The 19,828-nt window shown below is 40.9% G+C and overlaps 1 protein-coding gene across 1 annotated transcript in view; it reads left to right on the top strand.

Annotated features, from left to right (window-relative positions):
* LOC120308358 (mastermind-like protein 3) overlaps nucleotides 1-7,293 on the top strand; it is a 191,535-nt gene extending 184,242 nt beyond the window's left edge. Inside the window, exon 6 of the mRNA XM_039344313.1 lies at nucleotides 3,406-7,293. Within this exon, the coding sequence (XP_039200247.1) occupies nucleotides 3,406-4,394 (989 nt within the window). The 3' untranslated portion in view covers nucleotides 4,395-7,293. The remainder of the gene's footprint in view (nucleotides 1-3,405) is intronic.
* The last annotated feature ends 12,535 nt before the right edge of the window (nucleotides 7,294-19,828 follow it).

The following is a 19,828-nucleotide window of genomic DNA, read 5'->3' as shown; positions in this document are numbered from 1 at the left end:
AGATGGCAGGAAGAGACAGAAACAAGCAAGCATATTCATTACATGTAGTCTGTTCTACCACAATCTGCAAGCTGTTAATGAGAGTGGAGACAGCCAGTTGGTACAGTAGTTAAGGCATTGATGTCTGAGTTCTAGTTTTGCCTTAGCATGAAACCAATTGGATGACCTTGGGCCAGTCATTCTGTGTCTGTCCCAGGAAGAAGGCAATGGCAAACTACTTTGGAAAACCTTGCCAAAAAACTGTAAGGTCTAGTCCAGACAGTTTCCAAGTCAAAAGGATGGCACATTTCAAATGTAAATCTATCCCATTCACATTCTAAGCAAAAAGTAGAGATGCAATTGAGAGAATTTCTGTGTTTATGGTGATGTAAACGTCCCCAATCTCAAAGATTGGATGATGTGCATCAGTATAAAGAACAAAATCTTATGTCAAACAAAGTGTAGAAAAAACCTGAATAAACATAAAATAATTAAAATAACAAGATGGCTAAAAAAAACTAAGATAGCTGCCCACAGATCAGATCAGCTGAGGCTAAAGGTTCCCTGGAATAATGATTTCAATTGTTTATGAAATGCTAGGAATATATGGGAGAATATATAGTACTTCTGGATGAAGTGTATCGCAGACAATGGGGGAAATGGATACTTTGGATGCCAGACAAAACCTGATTAAAAAATATTTCCAAGGGAAATTTAATAGAAGAAAAGTTCTTCCCCCCCCCCTTCACTGCCTTTAAAATATTTAAATATAGCAAATGTGCTTCAGTCAAGCAGAGTATGGACTCAGGATGGCTGGTTCTGAAGCTGTAAATACCCTGAAAGATGTCTAGTGTTTAAGAGCTTTGTAAGTCAGTTGTACAAACTCTAGCCTCACCTCCATAACCCTGATTAGCAGAACACTGTCAGGGAATGTCAATGCAGAGTCCCAAAAAGGGGGACATGCTGACATTGCCTAATGTCTTCACACAAATGCTGCAGTTTACTTACTTACATTAGATGTCTGGACTTTAGTATGAAATGGCAATAGCCACATGATGATGTCATTGTGGAAGTATCACAGTTGTGGAAACCTCTGCTCCTATACGCAAGGCACTTGCTCTTGTCCTGCTTTCAATGTTTCCAGCTTTCTCCTTTAAATAATTCTTTGGAAGGAAGACTATATGGAAATAAAATTTATGGGTTATATGCTATTAAAACAGTTGATTTTATGTACATTTACTATAATACACTTATTATTTTTCCCTAATCACAGCCCCCTGTAGCTCAAAACAACCTTTTCTATTTCATGGAATATTTTTACAACCTGTAGTTTATTTACATTAATTCATTCCAAAAGAAACATCTAATCTAATGGCATACCCCCAAAATGCATAATTTGTTGGAGTCTTCTAGCCTTGTTTTACATCAGGGGCTCCACTGGACATCATTTTTATCAGTATGTATAATGATGCATATGGATAGGGCAAGAATATTCTGAGGGGGATGCCTATACTTTTTGAAGATTATTCTCACTACATTATTTATCTGTATCCTTTAAAATGCTCGTGAAGCTCTGCCACTGATTGGGGCAATTTTTTTTATTAGAGAAAGTTGTGGAGATTTCAAAAAAAAAAAAGAGCTGTTGGAGCTATTGGAGCCTGGGTCCACAGCTGCCTGAGCCTACCTGCTCAGTGAGTAAGAGACATAGATGTGGTTGGTTCCTTTTTAAATCAGACCTTGCCCAGTCTCTCTTTCTCTCTCTCAGCCCAACCAACCTCACAGAATTGTTGTGGAGGAAAATGGAAGGAGGGAGTACTATATATATATGCTGACTTTTTAAACAAATGACAGGATATTAACTCAGAAATACATGTTATACATGTATGGGCTGCATAGTCTTTTTACTGTAGAAAAAGTTGTAAAGGAAAAACTACCAAGGAATTTTTACTTTCTTCTATTATATTCAGCATCACACTGAACTCTTGGCAGAGTCAAAATTCTTATCACTATTTTTAAATAAGAGATGATAAACGTAAGGGCATGTTTGTTTTCCAGAAAGCAATCATGCCTCCAAGATAGTTTACTTTTCATCGTGGAGAGGCTAGAATTTAATAAGGAAAGGTTTTTCTGATTCCTCAACATTGGTTCAAGGTGGACAAAATGTGCTTACAGTATTGATTTGTTAATACACAATCTCTGTGTAAAATATCTAGAGGAGAAAGCATCTTTTTTTCTCTTTTCTATAGACATAACTAGAAACAACACTATATATCCATTCACATATGATGCCTAAGCAATACAAATTGATTAACCTCTCAGCAACTGACAGTTTTCATTTTAAAAGATAATGGGAATAGTTAAAGAGTTTCTTGGATAGTTAATGGTCAGATCATTGTTTACTTGTTCAATTCTTCATTTCCAAATAGATTTCTAATGAATGCTTGCATAATTATAATCCCCTGTAATCATGACCTTCAGCATTTGGCTGGCCACTAAATAATGTAAAATCTGAATCACGCTCAACCTCTGCTTCTTTGAAAACAGGAAAACATTTATCCTCAAACTTTAAACAAGATTGTAACATGATGATATAGAACAACAGCTGAGCAGTACTTCAGATTTGAAGGTCAAATGGTGCTTCTGAGTATGCAGGGGTACAAGTATAGAATAACCTGCTGTGTGTGCTGTGCACTAAAGCCTTTTTTGCCTTCTAACCCAACAGCCCTAAATGTTTAGTTACTATAAAACCACAACACATTATTCTATTCTCAGTCTGTAGCAACAATATATTTTTTAATTATTTCTATTTATGAGAAAAGCAGAGGAGATCATTGTGATCACAAAAATGTTATGCAGAAGATGAACCCAGGATAGAATTTTAGCATTTTCTGGAATTTTCTATGGACAGAGCTTCCTAGCAAAACATTGTTGATAACCACCCAGACTGGCCATATACATCTTCTAAATAGATCAAAAATTACGTTTAGAGACAATATGTTCATGTTTAATCCTTAGCATTTCCAAGTAGGACTGGAAAAGACTCCACCTGAGAGACTGGAAAAAAGTTCCACCTCTTTAGCTTGGTTTTGTTTGTATTAGATAAAGAAATTGTCTGCTATATAGAAGTCATATTGCTACGATCTAACATGTCTCTAAAAGTGACTTTATTGGTAGGATTTTCTAGAGACATGTAATCTTGCTTATAAGCTAAGCAAAATAATATTCCAACATCATAAAGTCAGAATTTTGCAAGTCAGAGCTTACAACACAGCTGAGGAGGTATGTAACAAATCTGAATATTAATATAAAAATGTCTAGATTATTTCTTGCATATATTTTGCAAAAATTTTTTGCCAAGTTCTTCCAACTGCAAATTCTTTCACTAAATTGAAGTTCACTCTAATCTTTTTTCTTCTGCTGCTTTAGGTTCTCCACAAGATATAGCTGCAGTGAGAAACCAGACTGCTCTTCAGAGCATGAGGACTTCCCGAATGATACCTCAGAATGCTAGCATGATGTCTTTGGCGGCATCTCAGAACACTGCAGCAATATCTGCAACAGGTAGCCAGTCTGAGATGGGAATGACTCCTTACAGCAGCCCAGTGACTGGACAGCCAGGAATGTACAGTATGAACTCAGGAATGAGCCAAATGTTGCAGCACCCAAACCAAAATAGTATAAATATAATACACAATCCAAGTCAGGGGCCAAGGCAGTCCAGCTCAACACAAGGAGTTGGCATAGTCAGTAGCTTTGGTCCAAATGTTTTAGTAAACTCTACTGTAGTTCAACAACATCAGCAAATGAAAGGACCTGTGGGACAAGTTATGACCAGATCACAAGCCCCCAGGCTTCAAAATATGATGGGGTCAGTCCCACAAGGAACACCGAATTGGCAGGTAAGAGGACTGCAAGGTATCCCTGGAAGGACTAGCAATGAAATTGGATCTTTCAATAATGGATCTGCTTATTCAATGCAATCAAGTCAGCCAAGGCTGCCTAAACATTTTCCTCAAGGTATTGGTCAATCTATTATGGATACAAATGGAGCAGTACGGACACTGAACTCAGGTGTAGGGAGACAGATGTTGCAACAACTCCCTGGACAACAAGGAACTAATAACCAATCCAGATCAATGGTTATGCCTACGATAAGTCAGGCAGTTTCTTCTCTAACTGGTTTTAATCAATCTCCTGCACAACAAATACCTGGAAGTAGCTTCAATCAGAGCAGCCAAAGTCAGATCTACGAGAGGAATCCCACTCAAGACATATCTTATAGCTATAGCAATGAAGGAACTGGAGGGTCCTTTCCAAATATAACTGAAAACACCAATCTTGTAGACTCCATCATTAAAAGTGGTCCAGGAGATGAATGGATACAAGAACTTGATGAACTGTTTGGAAATCCATAGCACATGGAGATGTTTATTTCCAATATTTGTGGGGTCAAAAAAGGAAAGCAGGATGATGTCCATCCTTGTTTCTTTGTTTTGTTTTTAAAGCTGTGCAAGGCTAGCTGATCTGTGAAGGCATAGATGGAATTTGAAGCAATGACAAAAAGTCCTTGCCAACTTCCCACAGCAGTCTCCATGCCATAGCGTACCTGCTGCAGGTCAGAATGAGAGAGAGACTGAGAGAGAGAGAGAGAGAAAAAGAGAGAAAAGCTCAAAAAGTGCTTCTTTCTGCCCATGGGCCACAGAAAGTGTCAGGCAGTTTCCGTGTGCCAAAGCGCTGGCTGTCCTGTACAATGCACTTTCTATGCAGTTCTGTTAGAGCTGTTGTAGTTTTCAGGATACAGAACAGGCAGCTTCTGAAATAAAGCTAGAGAGTCAAAACTAGGTGACTGTATAAGTGACAAACACAAAGATCTTAACTCTGAATTTAATAAATACCAAGCTTTTCCATGCAATGTGTGTAATCTGATAGAGAATTACATAAAGATTGTTTCAATGTGATGATGATGATGATATCAGGGTTGAATGAGTTCAGTTGGTGCCCTATCAATGCTTCTTAAGGTCCATGATGGATTCTAGTAAAAGAGCTTGTCTTTTCTCTATTGTCCATTTCCTGCATAATCAAGTGATTCCTGACTCATTAAGTATGAGGAAAAACACAACGCAGGACAAACAAGATTGTATAATAATTGTATTACTCACTAGCTGCCTCCAAAGATAGTGATGCAATACAAAAGTAATTGGAAAAAGGGAGATAGGTCTAAGGAAATGAAAACATTGATATTGATCCTGTATTCTGGAAATACAGGATCAAGTGAGGTTGGCTTGATCTTCCAAAGATGTCATGAGAATCAAGGAACAACTGCTCTAAAGATCACACAGAAATGGGCTAACAGCTGTATTGGCTGTCATATGCAGTACATTGAACACCTCTATCAAAGCATCCCTTGACAGATTGAGAGTGAGTTTATGCTCTATGTTCTTCAAACACATGTCCTCTTTTCTACACCTCCTACTTTCTACAAGCCCTAAGCTCTTTAAAATGACTAAATTGATCAATGAAAACAAAATAAAAAATAAAATAAAAATCCATTAATGTAATTTTTAGTAGCAGTTGTATATAAGTATTTGACATTGCAAATATTTTTCATAGATTTGTGCAATTTGAAGTACTAGAATTTAACTGCAATTATTTTAGGTCCTTAAGAGTCTAGATTGGCATTACTTGTAACATTGGAAATTGAATGTGTGACCACCTATCTGTATATTGAACATGGGGTTCATGTTAAATACATCCACATCCAGAGCATTCTCAGGGTCTGATTTATCTGTTTCTCTTAAGTTTTCCATCTAGGCAAATTTGTTTTTAGAGATAAATTTTTAGAAGAATAGCAGCAGACAGTGAGGGGACTTTGCCATTCATTCTTTGGTTCATGACATTCTCTGATCGTATCTCTTATACATTTCCAGGTTAAGATTACCATGCATGTTGGAAGAAATGTTTTGAAAAGCTCAAAAAGCATGTAGAGAAGCACTGAACACTTCATTTATCCATAATTTTCCCCCTCTAGAAACAGCTTTTCCCGAAAAATGAAGGAGGGGGCAGGGTTTTAGTTATGTGTTTTACTTAAATAATATTTAGCCCATCAAACACTTCGTGTTGGGATATAAGATTTAAATAGCATAGATCTAAAATTCCTGTATCAGGCGCATATCCTACTGCAATTACTGGCAGAGTTTTTGCTGATTCTTATGAGAGTTAATTTCTTGTCAGTACTAAAATATAAATTGACCAGTGCATTTGCACATTGGTACCGTAGATTAGACATTTGGCCAAAAAATTGCGTGCTTATAACAGATAGATTTTATCATGCACTCAGTGCACAGTGTGCAAATTGAGTTCTGATCATAGCACTAGTGGACTGCATGTAAAGATCCAAAGAATTTTTAATCCACACATTTATTCAATTTATTTAATAAAATTATACCACATTCAGATGAAAGAGAGAAAAAAATTGAAGCTTTTGTGCAGTGTAGCAGTCAGACGAAGCTGAAAAATGTGACCAGTTAAGTATGGAAAAATTAGGAAAGAAGTTAAGTGAATGTTTTTATCATCTCCCTCAATCTCCTGGAAAGATTGATAAGAGAGGACTTATGGTGCAATCTTATATATGTTTATTCAGAAATAGGTTCCATTTTCTTTGAGCTAAACCCGGTAAGGTGCTATAGGATTGCAACATTAAAACATGAGTTTCATCTACACAAATTCTAGTAAGTTCCATTTTATTAGAATAATAGAGAAATTAACTTTGTGTCTGATAATGCACTCATACAAAGTTTATTATATTTGTAAATTTTCCTCCAAATACTTTAAACTGGGACCAAGTAATAAAAAAATACTGTTTAATATCGGTGCGGGTGGTGGCTCTTTTTAACTATGGTGCTGGTGTACATGAAAAGGTTTTTTTAAAAAAATATTTGTAAATATGTTTTTACAATCTGCTGATATCATTGGGTGTAGTCTGTAAAATAGAAGCATATAAATAAATATTGTATTATATTATGCTATATATATATGTATTTAAATATATATTCGTGGACACACAAACATGCAAACACAGACATATATATGTAATATCTTTGTTTAAAATACAATTTTTTTCATGTATCTATACTGCAGTGATACTGCACTTCAGATGTCCTGTTATCAGTTTGTACTGTATCCTAGCCAGCAACTTGTTCCATTTTATTCAAACTTTTCCTGATTTACCTTTTTCCACTTTTCACATTGAACATTGCTTATTTCATTTTGATAATTGTACAGAACTCTTAAAATATAGAAATGAACTAATAACATACCAATTTTAAGGAAAAAAAATAAAAGATTGTTATCTGAATCAACTCAGTTCTGTAACACAGTTCTTTATTCTTGCATTAAATATGTGGCAGAACTGAGCCAACCTCTACTAATCCAGAGAAAAGCTAAGCAGGACAGGACCTGGATAGCCACCAAAAAAATCAGGGCTTTGTCTAAACTGGGGAATTAGAAAATCTGGAAAAAGCAATCATCACAAACTATTTTTTTTTTTTTACATTACCAGGAAAACTGCACAAAAGTGTAGAAATAGTGGAATCATGCTCAAAGTGAGAAAGTCTTTAACTAGTAAATCTTATGTACAGTATATCTGTTATCTGCTAGATCTGTTAATACAGGTAGTCCTCGACTTACAACATTTCATTTAATGATGTTCGAAGTTAGAACAGCACTGAAAAAAGTGACCATTATGACCATTTTTCATACTTACAAATGTTGCGGCATCCCCATGGTCACGTGATCAAACTTCAGATGCTTAGCAGCTGACTCATATTTATGACAGTTGCAGTGTCCTGGGGTCATGTGATCCCCTTTTGCAAGTTTCTGATAAGCAAAGTCAGTGGGGAAGCCAGATTCATTTAACAGCTGTGTTACTAACTTGACAACTGCAGTGATTCACTTAACAACTGTGGCAAGAAAGGTCGTCAAACGGGAAAACTCACTTAACAAATGTTTCACTTAACAACAGAAATTTTGGGCTTAATTGTGGACTTAGGTCAAGGAGTAGCTGTATTGGGACAAAGACTGAGTTCCTTTGATCCAATAAATTGCTCTCAGTTGTTGGTTGTTTCAAATCAAATAAGCATCCATATGATTCTAGCCATCATATGAATGACTTCCATATGGTGTGTCATGTGGTCACTGGCTATTTGCTTTCAATTCTTCTGAAACCTTTGTACACAATGCACAGCATACCCTTTCTTTTGCTGAGCTCAGTGTGGAAACCCACTAACTGCTACAAACCTTTATGAATCTAATTTTTTCTCCATCTGAATTTTCTACTTGGCATTATCCCTTCTTAAAATGCTTCTTGCATTTTGGTATTTTTCTTACCACCATAAGGTAAGCATTAAGAGCAGCTCTAAGACATATCTGGTCAGATTCATCTCTCGTTTTCCTCCAAAAGTGCTCTAGGCATCTCTTAGTCCTTTTAAAGACAATGGATCAAGAGAGACTGCACAGGAATGATCCTGTCAAAGCCTCAGCTGTCCTTTGGTTCTAGGACATAACCAGAGCTTTGTTAGGATCATGCACCAAAGCCTCTGGATATCCCTCATTCTCTCTGGAACCCATTCAAGTCCATCAGTCATTGGGAATGGGCCACTTGAATGGGTTTGGCCTCTCTTGAAAAGGGGGGTGGCATAAGAGTATCTCAAGGACACTTGACATGAGCTGACCATGACAGGAGGATTAACAATAGATCCCTGTCCCAGATCATGTTGTCATTGCTCCAAAAAGATCATATCTGGCAAGTGATCACTGTCCCAAGTCAGACCCGAGATGATCTGGGATAGGTCCAAAGCCACCGTGGTGGCCATAAACTCCTGGACTGCTTTCAAGATCAAATCCAGGGATGGCAAGTTGAAGTCTTCCTGGACTATAAGCCTTGGGAACTCCACTGCCAACCCTGAGATGGCTTCCAGTAACTCAGACAAGGAGTTGCCACATAGCAGGGAGGCTGCTACAGCAGCACCAATTGATCCAGTGGGGTGCAGCTTCAGAAACAGGATCGCACAAGCAAAAACATGGGGAGCAAGTCCCCTGAAGGCCAGAAGACATTCTTGGATTACACTGCCAGCCTGCCTCCCCTGTCCTAGGGTCTCGGTGCCAAACCCTAAACTTGGCTGTGCACATCTCTAAAAGGGGAACCCTCCGTTCCAGAATCAGCCAGGTCTCAGTGATGCATACAAGGTCGGCTCACACCTCAGTGAGATTTTGGATAATGGGAGCCTTATTATTGACCAACCTGGCATTCACCAGCAGCAGCCAAACCCAGGGCCTCTGAGGTTATGCTATCCAGGCCCTGGGAATGAGCTCAGAGGGCCAGAACACACCACCGGTACTACACATTGGGGGTATCTTTACTTGTAATGGCCTGCCTTTTGGCTCCTGAAACAACCCATGCCCATCACCAATTTAATGTGTTGTCCTTCCCTAGATCCTCAAGATGATCTTCCCCCTCCCAATCTGACCTCCCTACTCTACTATCCCACTTCAGTGTTTCTCATTCACTCCCTTAAATATCCTGGAGAGATATTCTTCTCTGCTTCTCCCTACTCCCTCCTAAGCTGGTCCCTCTCATTGGTCAGCCAGAGGGAGGGCAGACTTACCCCCTCATAGCCAACTCTCATTCTGGAGGGAAAATGCCAAATATCCATCATCAACACACTAGCTGCTCCCAGGCTTTTAAACTTGGAGCAGACTTCAAATGATTTTGGATCCTTAGTGCTCCTCTAGCATAACCACCACTGTCTCCTCCATTTCACTTCAGGTGGCCAAACCACCTCCAAGTTCTTTCCTGTCTCTTATGAAGGCCACTGGGCATTGGCCACTGCTTCAAGTCAACCACTCTGGCTTCGGGACCACTGAGCTCTGGCCACAATCTTGAGCTGTCCATGCATTCATAGTTTCCTTATGAGGGCCACTGGCCCTCAGCCACTCCGCTATCACAGAGGCCCTAATCACCAGCTGCCAATTCCAACTTTCTTCACTTGCCAGTTTGGTCTTCAGACCCTGTTGTCACTGTTACAGCATTGCCACTTCAACTTGGCCCTTGCAGGTCTCAGCCTTTCATTGTTATCACCCTCAGTGTTACCCGCAGGCTGCACTCTCAGTCCCAGAAGCAAACACTATTAACTTTGCCTTCAATAACCATTGCCCTCAGTCTCAACTGTAGTGCTTCAGTCTATACTTCTAGAGCAATCGACCCTATGGAATGTTCTAGCTTAGATTATGGCTTCATTCAAATGTATCAAAAAGGTATTTTTTTAAACGGCCTCCATCAGCAAAACATAAAAAACAATTGCATCTTTCCATCTAACACAGTGATTCTCAACCTTTCTAATGTCATGACCCCATAATACAGTTCCCCATGTTGTGGTGACCCCCAAGTGGGTGTGGCCACCAATAAGAGGAAGTAGGACAGCTAGGGAAAAGGGAAAAAAATGGCGGACAGCATGGTTTGGTGACCCCCGTGAAATGGTCATTCGACCCCAAATGGGGTCCCGACCCACAGGTTTAGAACCACTGATCTAACAGTTCTATCAATGTATTTTGGAGGGGGGAGAATGAGTTCAAGGACATTTTATTAGCAATGAAATCTGGAAGAATAAGAGTCTTCTAGTGACATTTCAGTTTATGGAAATACTAGATGTACCTTGTTACAATAAGGTTCAAATCTCATGTATTAAAAATTAATGTTTTGCAAAGACTCTTATACTATGTTTAGATGAATATGTACAGTTTCAGGATTATGGCAGCATATTTTTTACTGATGTGATTTCTTTCTTTTTACTGATTGTGCTACAAGTCATACAAATTATCTAATTCGGGTAAATGATCCTTGTACTGTTCCCCAGAACTCATTAATCAATAATTTTGCATCTCACTTAATTTGTACTCTACTTTGTTATATTTAGAATCAATTGGCATTACCAGGCATGCTTTCAGATCTGCTTTTCCCTTCATTATTGTCATTCCCACATGATGCTCAAGATCATTTAGCCTATTGCTCAAGCCCAGAACCTGAGAATGTCTTCAATAAATCACAGCACAGCCTATATAGGTAGAACTTAAACAAATGGAACATCAGGTCAATATTAAGAGAAAATCAACCAAAAATGCCATTGACAGAAGATAAATGTAATAAATGTAATATTAACAATAGGCAACACAAAGACAAATATATAATCCATGAATTTTCCCACATATATATGCATTCGTCTGTGGTTTCCAAAACCACTGAGGTAGTATGTGACACCTACAGATGGAATTGGTGGATTGTCTGGTGATCTATAGTAAATACTAAAAAGCCAAGAACTTCTCTTTATGTTAGCAGATCTCACTGTTGGTGAAATGTGATTTTCTCTTCAAATGTTGTGACAGATACATTGCTCCATCCAAGCATAGCATTATCTAGGAGCCCATCTCCAGCCTTGGTTGAGCAAAATAAAAGATAAGAGGTGTTGGGGGCCATGATAAATTGTCCAATGAGAAAATTGGAGCTCACAGACAGAAAGAATACACATTGACCAAAATACGAATTCAAAAGATTTCATGCTTAAGGATATTAATAAAGCATGGTATAATTGATTTTAGAGTATCCCCCTTTTAGCAGATTATAAATACAGTAAAATTTTCCTCCAGACATCTCCCCAAATTAAAAATCATGTCTTAGCATTAATACTAGGAGAGACAAGATTTGACTTCAAGATATTATCAGTCAATATTGAATATTGAATAATGACTATAATGTGGCTGAGAAGTTGAAAATAATTTTTCAAGAATTTATTCATGAGGCTCAATATGGGTTTTTAGCTAAAAGAGTTAAAAGATAATAAAATGTGATGGACATTTTGGAATACATAATGGCAAAAAGTCATGTTGATTTTCATAGCTGCAGAGAGGGCCTTTGACAATTTGAATTAGGCTTTCCTATTTAAAGTTTTGGAAGATACTAATTTTGAACAGAATTTTATTAAATGGGTAAGATTGATTTGCACTTCACAGAAAGCACAAATAATTGTCAATCGGACATCTAAAAAAAATCCTATAAGATATAAAAAGGGATCACACAGGGATGTCTCTCCTGTTTATTTTAGTTCTTTAATTACTGAATAGAGATACATGACAAGAGAATTGTGGCAATAAAAGTTGAGAAATAAACTTTTAAGTTAAGGGCATGATTTGGTATTGATTTTGGAGAATCCATTAAAGCAGGGGTCCCCAATCCCTGTGCCATGGCCCATTAAAGGGCCATGGACTATTTGCAACTAGGCTACGCGAGCAGCAGGCTGACGGGCATGGGTGCAACTTGACTCGTGCGAGTGGCAGGCTGGTGCACGCATGTGAGTGCAGCTGAACTTGCAATCCAGCTCTATGTGCGTGTGTGTCAGCCCGCTGTTCACACGGCCAGGTTCCCCTCTCCCCGTTTCAGCCAGGCCACCAAGCTGCAAAGGTTGGGGAATGCTGCATTAAAAGAAACAGAAAAATTAATGGTAAAAGTAAAAGAATTTGGTACATTAGCAAATTTTAAGATTAAAAATCGGAGCTGAAGATATTAAAATATAATGAAAATGAAGGATCAAATAGAACTGATGAACAAATGGGTTTTACGATTGACAAATATGAAGTGCATGCCATTTCAGAATAATTATGTCAAGATATAGAAACTACAATTGTCATAGTCGGGGAGAAATTTTGTGATAAAGATGTCTTGCCTGATTTATGTTTTTGTTTCAGACTATTCATTTATTCAATGTATATAGCCACCCATCTCAAACCAGTGACTGTGGGCAATGAACAATCATAAAACAATTAAACAGTTAAACCACAATACAAAAGGAAATTAAGCACAAATAGCAGCCAATCCATTGGTGTCAACATAACTAGGAAATGGGATTCTTAATGCACTCAGGAACCTAGGCCTGGGTACATAGCCACGTATTCAAGGTCTTCTGAAAGACCAGCAGGGCCAGGGCCATCCTATTCTCAGGAGGGAGGATGTTCTCAAGGGCTAGGGCAGAAAAGCACATCTCTTGGTCTCTTATCCCAGTCCTGTCCAAAGATTTCCTCAGGCTATATAAAGGCTGTTAGCCTTTGTTACTTATTACATTTTCTGGGGGATGACTGGGATAACTTAAAACAGAAGCAATAGAGGCAAGATCAAGAAAAGCACAATAGCAAATTTAATGCAGGAGTAATTATCTACAAGTGCCCCAAGTGCTAGATTTTAGCTTTTAAATTATTTTTTAAAGGAGAATATTTGTTGCTCAAGGTTGAAATAGAGGGTCCTTGGTGCTCTCTGAGCTTGATTGTTTTCCTGCAGAAGTTTCATAGCCAGGTAACATCATCAGAGCTTGTTGAGTCCGTGGCGGGAAAACAGACACGAGAAGCAGCTGGAGTTCTCAGTTTCTTTTATTCAGCGTTCAGCTTACAGGAAGATGGCTTCAGCCTCGCCCAAACGCCTCGCAGCCTCTTATATAGGCAACTCCCGGGTAAATGGGTTACTTTTCCCGCGCCAGCACCCGCGCATGCGCACGGCGCTGGCGACAGCCTATCTGGTCCCGGGCAGCTTTGCACCTGCCCGGGACTGCCTGCAAACGCCCGAGCCGTTTGCAAGGCTCGGGACATAACACCCCTTTCCCCCGGGCTAAAACTACTATCAACATACAACATTTATTTTATATGACATTTTGCTCCCCAGTGCTCCCACTGATTACTGGCTTTTGCCTTGCCAGCAATGTTATGTAATCTTCTAGATACTTAGGAGATTTCTTTGCTCTCTGTGACCTTCTTAGCTCTGGGTTACTGGCATAAGTCCCCTGACTGGAGGGAGGCGTGAGCCTGTTCTCTCTATTGTGCCCTGGTGTCTTCCGAGGACTGTGCCCCGATGCCTGGCCTGCTTGCTTGCCCACCGGGCTCGTCAGGCCAGGGCTTCTGTTGCTTTGTGACCTGGTTGTCCTACCTAGCTGTAGACCCTCAGGCCCCTTGAAGTGATAGCCACTGCTGGGCGTCTCTGTAGAACCTCCTAGGTCAGTCCAAGACCTGTCAGGAGGCTGTCCCATCCCTGAACCCCATTCTGTGCTCGGGCTCGTGTGGGTTTCTGTACTTTCCCAAAACTCAGGTGTTCCCTGATTTGTGCTAGGGGTTGTTGTAGTCGGGACTTGGTTCCTCGACTAGCTCTGTGTATGTTTGACCCCCTGTAGGATTTGGGGTAAGGTCAGGCCAACCTTGGGAATTGTGTGCCAGCTCTCTTGCAGGGAATGATTTGTTGGGATGCCCCCGGGTATCCTCCGTTGCTGGAGTGCTGTGTGATGTGTGTGGAAAGTGAGTATGCCCCCGGGGTGACTCCCTGGCTGGAGTAGGCGTGAGTGCCTGTTGTGTGGGTAAGCTCCATGACTTTCTTTTCGGAGCAATTGCAGAACCCTGAGATGGGCCGTTTGTGGCTCCCTCAGTGGAGGTGGGCAGTAGCTCTTGCCCTTCCCTTTGCTCCAAAGGGTCCCCCTCCCCCCTGGAAAAGACCCAGGAGTCTCATCAGAAAAGTCTCGCCTAGAGCGAAGTTGGTCGATGTGCCGCCGCAGGACACGACCGTTGTCCAGGGCAACCTCGGAGGAGAGAGGACCTGTGATCCTGGACACAGAAGCGGGGACCCATGTATGACCAGGCCCGTAATGCGAGCCCAAACCGGGGCACCCACAAGTAGTTGTCTAGGTGCCCTAGGATGTGAGGTAGATGAAGGCAGTCTGTCCGGATGCAACCGGTCAAGTCTAGTAGTAAGTTGGCGCCCCCAACGAAGTTCAGCTGGACTTCTCCCTGTAGAAGTGGACGGTGTGGTGCGATAAGAAAGGAGAAAGTCAGCCAACCTGTGATGCCAGTCCCCGTAGGTGAGTCTCTTCAAGGCGTCCTTTGCGATGCGCACCATGCGTTCAGCCATACCGTTGGTGGACGGGTGAAAAGGCGCAGACGTGGCATGATGAATCAGGTTTGCCTGTAAGAAAGCCTATTCTGGCTGGGGAATCTGGTACCCTTCAGGCGTTCTTCTTGGGGTTGTGCCTTTCGTCGGCCCAGACACACAGCTGCAATATGCCCTTGTTTGCCGCATGCCCGGCAGGTAGCGGAGCGGAACTTGCAGTCGGTTCTCCTGTGGCGACCTCCACAGCCGATGCACTTGAGCGGAGCCGAAGAGCTTCCCTTCTGGTTCTCTTCCTTCGCGGGGTGTAGACGGTCGACTTCCTCGTCCGGATCCTCCTCGGAGTTTCGTCGGACGTCTTCCTGGTGCACGGACGCACCCTCTGCACTGCTTCTGATCGGCCGCATGTTCTTGACGGCGCCGCCTGCTGCTTCTTCTGCGGTGACTTCCCTTAAGGCGTCTTGGAAGGATAATTCTTCCTTAGCGAAAAGTCTCTGTTGTAGCTCTCGATGCCTTAACCCGCACACGAATCGGTCCCTCAGTCGTTCCTCGAGGTCCTTGAACTCGCAGGGCTTGGCGGCCTTCCGTAACGCGGCGATGTATTCCTTGGCTGACTCACCGGACTGTTGATCCCTCTGTTCGAAGATGTGGCGCCATGAGATAACGGACACCTTGGGGTGGAAGTGCTCCTTCAGCAGCTTCTTCAGGTCTGCGTAGCTTACAGACTCTACTGGGACAGGTGCTGCAAGGTTTTCTGCGATTTCGAAGGCGTCTTGGCCGCAAACGCAAAGCAGGGTGGCAGCCTTCAAGCTATCTTCCCTCACTTGGTTTGCCTTGAAGTAGTTCTCCATTCTGGATACGTAGGACTCCCACCGCTCTGGATGTGAGACGTCGAATTCTGAAAGCCTTCCGATTTTCGCCATCTTCGGATCTTCAGGAGACGGGTCTATCAGCCAGCCTACCCCCGAATGCGCACCGGAATGGCGGGCAGCTGCCGAGTCGACGCCGTTCCTCTTCCGCCGCTCAGGACTCCTTGGGTAAGCTTACACTTCTTCCTTTCCAGGTAGTGCAAGGCATCCCATCCTCGTCGCCAGTGTTGAGTCCGTGGCGGGAAAACAGACACGAGAAGCAGCTGGAGTTCTCAGTTTCTTTTATTCAGCGTTCAGCTTACAGGAAGATGGCTTCAGCCTCGCCCAAACGCCTCGCAGCCTCTTATATAGGCAACTCCCGGGTAAATGGGTTACTTTTCCCGCGCCAGCACCCGCGCATGCGCACGGCGCTGGCGACAGCCTGTCTGGTCCCGGGCAGCTTTGCACCTGCCCGGGACTGCCTGCAAACGCCCGAGCCGTTTGCAAGGCTCGGGACATAACAGAGCTAGTAAGGAGTATGGTGCACTCAGGTTAGATTCTAGTGGCTTGCCCTGTCAGTATTATTGGTGGGAGTGGCCTTGGAGGTTCTTAAGGCCTTCTGAAAGACCAGCAGGGTCAGGATCATCCTAATCTCAGGAGGTAGAATCTAGAGCAGACATGTCAAACTCACGACATCACATGACATCGCGCAATGTATCGGGACAGTTTTGCTATTGCCGGCAATGGGGTGGGCATGGGTTCCGGATGATGCGTCCGGCCCACGGGCCGGCAGTTTGACACCTCTGATCTAGAGGGCAGGGCAGCCCTCAGAAACCTGAATAAGGACCAGACTATCATCACCCTACTAGCAGACAAAAGTTGAAGAGGAAGTGAAAGGCTCATCAGAAAAATTAAAGAATATACAGTTTGCACAGAGATCTCTTTTAAGTCCACTCTAACAGAATGTCATCCAAGGAAGACAGTGGATAGAAAGTTATCCAGGACAAGAAGAGAAAAGAAAAGGAGTCAAGAAGAAAAAGTATGAAGTGATTTTTAAAAAAAGATTTAAAAAAGAATGAAAAAACTAGAAGCTATTAACATGGAATGCGAGATTGTTAAGTGTTTGGGACGACAGAACTGTGGAAATGCCTCTTAACTTTGTAGGGAATCAACAAAACTAAAGCACAGAATTGAAGAGGAAAAGAAGAATTGATGGTGATACAAGCAGTTGCTATGGACCAGATAAATTATGGAAAGAAATGTAGTACCTTGTTGCACACATATAAATGATAATGGTAAAGTTATCGAGATATTCAGACTGACAAATCACAACCCATTCCTTCTTATCCATATAGAAACAGAAAATAAACATTATAAAGGAATACAAGCCATAGTAAAGCTCTGAGTAGGAAGGTAATACAGTTGGAAGTGTGACCAGTATTTACCTGTTCCCAGTTGATGGTAAAGGGCTAAGAAGAAGCAAGATGATAAAAATAAACAATGATTAAGAAATCAGTTTCATCAAGAAATAGTTTGATTTGTGGGCCCTGGTTACACCACCAGTATAAGGGATTCTTAGACAAAAATGGGATTGATTCAAGACCAGATATAAATGTTTTTGGCAAGAGTCTTGCAGAGCTTATTAGAACTAAAATTAAGCCTGCAACTAAAATTAAGTAGAAAAGAAACATGGTTATACATGACAATGCAGGAGTTATGTGGCAGAAATAAATATGGAAAATAGTCAATACATGGTAGTGGAGAGAACAGTGGTATTCATCAGATACCAGCATACAAATATGAGTAATAGAAAGCTGACATGGAAAATTAAACATGACTCAATAGATAAGAAACTTGGTGAGATAAGAACAATAATTGCAATATGTAACATGAACATTATTTGTTCAAAGTCATAAAAGCAGAAGAATGGCAAAGATTAAAGGGTAAAAAACAAAAGTTATATTGTAGTTCATTACAGAATATGTATACAATTCCTTTCAGCTTATAGTCTGGAGTGGACAGGATATAGAATAATTAGAAATGTCAACTACCCTGATATTTGCTGAATAACTCATCAGCTAAGAATGGAAAGTTGAACAGATTTTTTAACTCTCTGGCTGACAATTCGATTTTTTAGACCGAAGAAAAAACAAGGACATCAGTTACACCGGATCTAATTGGTCAATTGACTGAACGTGTCAAGCATCTCAGGAGAAAACATCCACCTAGTTATGAAATTCAGTATAACTGGAAGAGAAAAAGCTAAGAGAAGTCAATTAGAAGCCTTGGAGCGCAGGGAGGTAGATTTTAATGAATTCAAGTGAAAGGTGGACAGTACAACATGTTTTGAATTACTGTAGGATAAATTTGTCAAAGAGAGAAGGGAGATCTTGAAAAATGAGATAATGAAAATATAGGAATAAGCAATCCCCACAAGAAGAAAAATATGAGTAAAGCTTCAAGAAGCCTGTATGACAGGGGTTCTCAACCTTGGCAACTTTAAGATTTGCGGACTTCAACTCCCAGAATTCCTCAGCCAGGGAGTTGAAGTCCACAAGTCTTAAAGTTGCCAAGGTTGAGAATCCCTGCTGTATGAGTTAATAATAAGCTTATTGACAAGCTGAGAAGCACAAAGAAGCTATACAGGAAATGGAAGCAGAGGATGATGACTAAACAGGAACACAGAAAACTGGTAGTTTGAGTCTATAGCACGGGTATCAAACTCAATTGCATCATGTGACATATCATGACATATTGCGACTTTTTTGCTTTTGTGGAGACGGGGTGGGCGTGGCCTGCAGGTGATGCATCTATAGGGATGGTGATAGGAACCCTAATACACAAAATGAGATCAGCCTGGTGATGAATAAATACAAAGTGAAATCACAATTTGTTGGAGCTTGATACAACAAACTCTACAATGATTTATATAATTTGTGTAATGATGTCAGTGCTGAAATGATGTTAATCCTAGTAATACTACTTTTCCATTCAGTGAACAATCCTGAAAGACAGATCTCTCTCTCCTAGTTAATGTTTTAAAAAGAGGTTTAAATATAATAATAAGAGTTTGGACCTTGGAGGTTTTCTAGTCTAATCCCCTGCTCAAACAGGAGAACCTATACCATCTCAGACAAGTGACTGTCCAGTCTCTTCTTTAAAATCTCCAATGATGGAGTGCCCATGATTTCTGGAAGCAAGCTGTTCCACTGGTTAATTGTCCTCACTCTCAGGAAATTTCTCCTTAATTCCAGGTTGCTTCTCTCTTTCATCAGTTTCCAACTATTGTTTCTCGTCCTTCCCTCTGGTGCTTTGGTGAATAATGTGACCCCCTCTTCTTTGTGGCAGCTCCTCAAATACCGAAATACTGCTATCATGTTTCCCCTATTTCTTGTTTTCTTTAGACTAGCCAAACCCAAGTCCCACAGCCATTCTTTGTATGTTTTAGTCTCCAGGCCTTTGATCATCTTAGTTGCTCTTCTCTGAATTTTTTCCAAACTCTCAACATCTTTTTTGTGATATAGGGACCAAACTTGGCTGCAGTATTCCAGGTGTGGTCTTACTAGGGTTTTATAAAGCGGTACAAATACTTCACGTGTTCTTGATTCTATGCCTCTGTTTATACAACTCAGGATTGTATTAGCTTTTTTGGTTGCTGCTTCACACTGCTGGTTCATAGTCAAGTGATCTTCCACTAGGGCTCCAAGGTTCCTCTCACAGTTACTGTTTTTAAGCCAGGTCTCGTCCAATCTGTACTTTTACCTTTGATTTTTCCTGCCTAAATGTAAAACTTTACTTGAAACTCATTTTGTTGGATAGGGCCCATTGTTGAAGTTTGTCAAGATCTTATTGGATCCTGACTTTGTCTTCCGGGGTGTTGATTACTCCCATCAGTTTGGTGTCATCTGCAAATTTGATGAGTTCCCCTTCAATTCCCTCATCTAACTCATTTATGAAGATATTGAAGAGTACTGGGCCTAAGATTGGACCTTGTGATACTCCGATGCTTACCTCTCTCCATGTGGATGTGGTGCCATTA

The sequence above is a fragment of the Crotalus tigris genome, unplaced genomic scaffold (assembly GCF_016545835.1).
Source record: "Crotalus tigris isolate CLP2741 ecotype Arizona unplaced genomic scaffold, ASM1654583v1 scf7180000017903.3850313, whole genome shotgun sequence".
In the NCBI taxonomy this organism is placed as follows: Eukaryota; Metazoa; Chordata; class Lepidosauria; order Squamata; family Viperidae; genus Crotalus; species Crotalus tigris.
This window is presented reverse-complemented; position numbering and strand designations above follow the sequence as displayed.